Below are 6,969 nucleotides of genomic sequence, written 5' to 3'. Positions count from 1 at the left end.
GAAGAACGCCTCATCTTCTGCCTCGGAACACTTCAACCCCAGGGCATCAATGTGGACTTCAACAGCTTCCTCATTTCCCCTTCCCCCACCTCATCCTAGTTTCAAACTTCTAGCTCCGCACTGTCCCCTTGACTTGTCCGGACTTGTCCGACCTGCCTAGCTCCTTTTCCACCTATCCACTCCACCCTCTCCTCCCTGACCTATCACCTTCATCTCCTCCCCCACTCACCTATTGTACTCTATGCTACTTTCTCCCCACCCCCACCCTCCTCTAGCTTATCTCTCCACGCTTCAGGCTCTCTGCCTTTATTCCTGATGAAAGGCTTTTGCCCGAAACGTCGATTTTGCTGCTCGTCGGATGCTGCCTGAGTTCATCTTAATAGGCCCAGTAAACCCAAAAAATAAAAAAGCTACAATTACATTAAAAAATGATGTTAATCCTCCCCATTGGCCCTGTATTTCAACATAAACATAGCTGTAGAGGCTAAAAATGGAAAAAAAACACAAGTTACCAATCTCAACTCATGAGGCCACTGACTACAATTTTCATGAGGACTTTAAATTAGGTGGTTAGGCTCCCACCAGAAATAGATTGAACTGCCTTAAGTAGTTACCAAGGAGGAAAAGAGAAGCTAATAATGTGACATTCATTACTCAGACAACAGTCTCAACATCCAAACCAGGTATAAGAAATGATATTATTTAGATACAAGATTAGATGTTACTGTCAGCATTCATACTTATCCTTGAGATATCAATGCTTTAGGAGTGTCATTTTCTATCAAACTGCCCAGTCTTTTATGCGTTCTGAAAACTGCAGTTTAGGCAACATAGATTTTGTGCACGAGAACACTGATGGTTTATAGCTGGCACAATAGTTTAAGATCACAGCATATTACAGGCAATTGGTGGCTCAGTGGTTAGCACTGGTACCTCACAGTACCAGGGACCTGGGAATGATTCCAGCCTTGGATGACTGTATGTGTGGAGTTTGCATATTCACCCCGTGTCTGCGTGAGTTTCCTCCAGTTTCCTCCCACAGTCCAAAGATGTGCAGGTCAGGTGAATTGGCTGTGGGAAATGTTGGATTAAGGTAGGGGGGGATGATGCTCTTTGGAGCGTTGGTGCAGTCTCATTGAGTCATATAGCCACTTTCTGTAATGTAGAGATTTTATGAAGTATACCGGCCTGATATTTCACTACTGCAGAGACACCAATGCTGCTTAAACATAACTATTAATCTTTTTAAGTGCCAAATTTGGGCAACTAAAATACACTGCCTCAAGGTAGGCTTTCATCTCACCAACGTGGGCTTCCATCTCATCAATGTGGGCTTCCATCTCATCAATGTTCAAACCCATTCAAAATTGCATCTTCAAGAGTTGAGCCCCAAGTGTCTATGCAAATGGTTTGAGCATTCAGAAAAAAGATGCTCTCTCATTACATCATAGATCATAGAATCATTCATAGAATCCCTACAGTGTGGAAACAGGCCATTTGGCCCAACAAGTCCAGACTGACTCTCCGAAGAGCTTCCTATCCAAACTCATTACCTTTCCCTGTAACCCTGTATTTCCCATGGCTAATCCACCTAACCTACACATCTTTTGAAGTGGGGGAAACTGGAGCACCCAGAGGCACGGGGCAGGGGAGGGTGGGGCGGTGGGGAGTGGGGGGTAATGTGCAAACTCCACACCGAAGACTGAAATCAAACCCAGATTCCTGGCACTGTGAGGCAGCAGTGCTAACCACTGAGCCACCATGCCACCCATCTTTGGCAAGATTTGAGAAAAGATTTTCTGTAGATGTTTCAGGGTTCATTTTGTGGTCCTTGGCTGACTGCTGAGCAGACAACTGTAAATCTGCTACAGATTCAAGTAATAAACTTTTCTCTACACATGCAGACTTTGGAAAACATTCTGTACCATCTCACAATTCAGTTCAGACAGAAATCAATATTGATAAGCAGCTTCGGAGGTCTGAAACTCCGTGTGCTGTATCAGGAAGTATGATCGTCCTCCTGCCAACACTAGTTGTTCCTCCTTTGTGCAGTTAAACACTGTCCTATTTCCTCAATACATCTAGTTAATCCATTCCATTGCTCTGCATCTTTCAGCATTGAACAATGATACTGTTAGCAGAGAGGATGTTTTATGCATGTTCTGGGAGCAGGAGATTATTCTGTTGAATAGTAAAGAGGATTAACACAGTTAGCCAGCTGGACATCATAGAATATGAGTTCCCTGATTAGGGTTGTTAATTTGATCCAATCAGAGAGCCCTGGCTGACAGGTAAAGGCAGCATTGTCAGAGATACTGACACTCTGGTCCCTGGCTCGAAATGAGACCGTACTAAAATCAAATACTGTTCGTGTATAGACAAAGGGTGACTTGGTGATGGTATACCAGCCTCTGTGTAGTTATTTCACAGCTAATCTAAGTTACTTTCCCTGCAGTTCTGATGACTTTAATAAACATTCTTTGAGCTCCTGAATATTATATTCTCCCTTCCTGTCACAACAGATGCTCATTGAAGAAAGGTGGGTATTATCCTTCATTCATTTCAATCATAATTTGGCCCCGAGCACTTGGGTTTTCTCTGTCAATAATGCTCAATCCTTCTAATATTGCTCAGGAAAGTGCTGTCCTGGCCCTTCCTCTTGCCACTGAAGCTGGTTAAAAGGTCCGTATGAGGTTTTGATGACAGTGGCCCATTTAGAGGCTAGCGTCCCCACCTTGAAGCTAAGGATTTGAGCTCCTGTCCAGGCCCTGATGGTCATGGGAGCTGTGCTCATAACTGACCCAAGATGAGTAACAACTCATAAATCCTTCCAATCTGTCAATGACAGGCTGTAAGAGTGGGAGAGAGCCTTGGTCAATGTGAGAGAAAGAGACTGAGGCCCCTACCATCACCATCAAAGGACTACAGCATTTGCTTTTATTCATTCATAGAATGATGGCATCTCTGACTGGGTCAGCATTTATTGCCCATCCCTAATTACCCAGAGGGCAGTTAAAAGTTATCTACATTGCTGTGGGTCTGGAGACACATATAGACCAGACCAGGTAAGGATGGCTATTTCCTTGCCTGAAGGACATTAGTGAACCAGGTGGGTTTTTCCAACAATTGTTTCATCACCACCATTAGTCTCTTTAATTCCAGATTTTTATTGAATTCAAATTCCACCATCTGCGGGATTTGAAGTTGGCCCTCCAGGCTGTTACCTGGGTCTCTGGATTAACTTGGCCATTTCATGGAAAAGTATTTGTTGCCATAGCAACCTGGGTACTTTGGGGAGTTGGGTAGCTCAGTTGGCTAGACAGCTGGTGGCTGCAAACAGCATTCTGGTGTATTCAGGATCTGCCTCCTTCAATACTCATGGTGAATGCTGTGGCACTGTTGCACCTGCCTTTGGACAGACAGCATAAGAAGAAGCCCCATTGTTGTATTTCAAAGCTGCTTGTCAGTACAATTGATTTTATTCTCTGATTAGATTGCCTGTTGTGCACATATTTAAGGTGGATATTTCAGAACAGCTCAAAGTAAAACTGACAGTTAGTTAATCCAACCAAAAGTAACAGTAATCTCAGCAGCAGCTCATTAATATTAACAGCTAGACAGTAACAGCTACAAAGTGCTTGTAAACTATTCACTTGACCTAGATCTGCCTCAGTCTATTCTGTTTTCTCATGGCAATAGTGGATTGTGGTATAGTTTTGCATTATGTAAGTGAGGCTGACATTGCTGGAACATGAACAGGGCTTTCGCTGTCTTTTGTAATTAAAATCAAAACATTACCCAATAATTGAAACAAATCCCACAATACTAATTGGGAAATTGCCCAATGAGCAGTGACTCATGCTGTCGGTACAGTATTGCATTCTGAGTTCCTGACAGGTCTGTGTGTCAACAACTTAAAAGATAATCTGTGATGACATTAATAATTGAAAGTGAAAAATAGATGCATGTGTGCTCTGTAATTAAAGATGATTTCAAAGAGAATTTGCAATCAGTCAAATTTAATAAAAAATTGTTTCCTTTTCTCTTTGTGATTATGTGAATTAGGAAGAGCATCATAAATAATTAAGATGTGTTTTATGTTTAGCAGCTCTGTTTTTGAAAGAAGTGCTAATTATTCAAGGATTCTTAAAATACTTTTAAAAGATTGTTAGTTAAGGGTAAGGTTTGAAAAATGATTTTACTTTAGTTCTACATACATAATGATAATGGGGGTCAGTGCCTTAATAATGTGCGTTATAGAATTGGCGTCTTACACAAAATCAGAAGAGATAGGAGCAGGAGGAGGTTATTTGGCCCTAGCTTTGCCTGTGGCCTGACATCTCCTCTCCTGCAATGCTGGTGATCTGCTGGTAACGTAACTGGACCAAATATCCAGAACCCCAGCCTACTGTCCTGGTGAGGTGGTTTCTCACCCAATCTCGCCAAATGGCAAAATTTGAATATAATAAAATCTGGAATTAAAAGTTTGGCAATGATAACCGTGGACCAATGATCAGGCTGATTAATGCTGTTTGTGGGTGGTTAGCTCACTTGACAGGACGGCAGGTGAGCGATGTCAACAGCATAGGTTACATTGAAGGATTCTCCTTCTCAGCCTCTCCCCTCACCTAAGGCACGCTGACCCTCAGGTTAGCATCATCAGCAGGCCTCTATATCTCTCTGTATAATGAGAGACCTATCATTACCTGGTCTGGCCTATATCTATCTCAATAGGCACAGTGATGTGGTAGACTCTGAACTGTCCACTGAAACAGCTGCAAGCTGCTCAATAAGGGTTGTTAAGGACTGGAAACTAATGTGAGCAATGCCCATATTCTATATAAGGATAAACTCTCCATTAAAAATAACTGCAGTGTTCTGTAGCCCAGCCATTTAAATAAGATTCTGTTTTCCTATTCCTCCTGTAAAAATGGACAAACTCACATTTCACTCCATCTGAACTTTATGGATTGTTGAGGGGGAGATGGGTGAAAATAGCGTGAATGGCAGCAGTATCATTTTCCAAAGCAGACTGCAGCTACGATCCCCACAGGCAAGTGACCTCCAAGCCCAATTCACTGACTGCTTTCTTTCCACAGATGCTGCCAGACCTGCTGAGTTTTCCCAGCCATTCCTGTTTTTGTTTCTAATTTCCAACATCTTCAGTTCTTCTGTCTTTTGTTTAACTATATTAAGGTGTTTAAACAAGTAAGCTGTAAGTTTAACACAGTACTTAGGTCCCTCTAGAGTTCATTTTTAAAAAAACTGTACCAACCAATCAGTTTCCTGCACATTTAATGAATGTGTCTGGACTTCAGCTCTCGGGTTTGCTAACCTCTTAGTCTCTCTCTCAGACCATTTCTTGTTTGATGAAATACCAGAACAGCACCCTTTCCTTGTACTATATGGAACCTATACTCCATATTGGACTCCAGATTATTCTCTCCCTGCATTCTCAAAATCCTTCTTTATTTATCTGAGCAAAAATCCCAGAGATTTGAGTCAGAGCCTCAGCGTAGGAACCAAAATGAGCTAGTCGTTAAATTAACAGAGTGCTGTCACAAATGGACAGCTAAGTGTACCACTGATGACCACTGTGAAAGTTTATGCTTAAGTTAAATGTGAAACACAAAATTTGACTCGATTTCAGAAACTTTGCAGCCCTGAGAATTAACTTAAATAAATCAATTAAAAATTAATAACATTTAGAATTTCCGGTTCCCCAAAACGGGAGTTAAGTGCTCCATAAAGAGACAAAAAAAAACCTGCAGATGCTGGAATCCAAAGTAGACAGGCAGGAGGCTGGAAGAAAAAGCAAGCCAGGTAGCATTGGGGAGTGGTCTGTAAAGGATGTACTCTGTTGAGCTGGTCTCCAGTGTTACATCTTATTTTACTCTCTGCGTTATTTAATTTTTTTTAGAATTAAGGAAAGAATAATAAAGAATAAAATCAGTCAGTTCTATTCCAAGGATTGTGAAATACATTGAAAACTACTTCCATCAGGATGTAACTTTCACTTCTCTGTTTCTGTTCTCCCTACAGCTGATTGGCTTTGTCTATGCCTGCTATGTGATCAGTATTTTCACCGAGGATGAGGACACCTGTAAGTACTGAAAACCCATCCATCTCTGGATCACTCTCGGGTGAGCCATGATCTTTGCTATAATGATTAAATTTGCCATAGATTAATTCTATATCTCGGCAAGAATGCAACAAAGTAATAAGGATTTTCTTTAAACAGAACTTCTCTTCAACATTGTCAATCTGATACCACGACTGGAGTATTAGGTCAGATGTCTCACAGTTTATTTAATTGAATTCAAATGGACTTAAAAATAAGTTGCCCGTCATCTGACTTTCACATAATTCCAGGGACTGTGACAAATATTCCACAAGTTAAGGAAAACAACTTTTTACTGTTCAGGATTCTGAATTCAACCCCCATTTGTGTGTTATCTGATACTGACTGGAGTGCTCAGATTGTTGACATTAACCAGTTTACCTGAGCTAGGGACCTGGTCACTCATTCTTTTGTTTGCTTCCTACAGCCACTGGTGATTGCACTGAATCACAATCCTTTACTAGGGTTCTTTTAAAATGCTAACAATGATTCCAATTTACATGGATGATTTGGAGCTGAGATCCACATGTAGTGTGTCAAAGTTTGCAGATGTCACTCAGCTAAGTGGTAGAGCAAAGTGCAGAAGACTGTGAAACTGTGCAAAGGAATGTAGTTTAAGTGAGTGGGCAAAGATCTGGCAGATGGAGAACAGTGCTGGTAATTGTGAGGTCATCCATTTTGGTAGGCACAACAGTATTTGAACAGTAAAATGTTGCAGCGTGCTGCTATGGGTGTCCCTGTGCATGAAGCACAGAAGGTTGGTCTGCAGTTACAACAGGTAATTAAGGCGGCAAATGGAATTTTATCCTTCATTGGGAAAGGGCTTGAGTTTAAAAGCAGGGCGGTTA

General features: G+C 41.5%; 1 protein-coding gene across 2 annotated transcripts in view; it reads left to right on the top strand.

Annotated features, from left to right (window-relative positions):
- The window catches only part of LOC122549455 (sodium/potassium-transporting ATPase subunit beta-1-interacting protein 3-like), a 475,134-nt gene that overhangs the window by 446,191 nt on the left and 21,974 nt on the right, over positions 1-6,969 (top strand). Inside the window, exon 5 of one of the 2 annotated variants that reach the window (XM_043689300.1) lies at positions 6,043-6,103. In XM_043689300.1, the coding sequence (XP_043545235.1) occupies positions 6,043-6,103 (61 nt within the window). Of the gene's footprint in view, positions 1-6,042; positions 6,144-6,969 lie in introns of both variants that reach the window. The other variant, XM_043689301.1, reaches the window with a different exon arrangement.

The sequence above is a fragment of the Chiloscyllium plagiosum genome, chromosome 4 (genome assembly GCF_004010195.1).
Source record: "Chiloscyllium plagiosum isolate BGI_BamShark_2017 chromosome 4, ASM401019v2, whole genome shotgun sequence".
Classification (NCBI taxonomy): domain Eukaryota; kingdom Metazoa; phylum Chordata; class Chondrichthyes; order Orectolobiformes; family Hemiscylliidae; genus Chiloscyllium; species Chiloscyllium plagiosum.
This window is presented reverse-complemented; position numbering and strand designations above follow the sequence as displayed.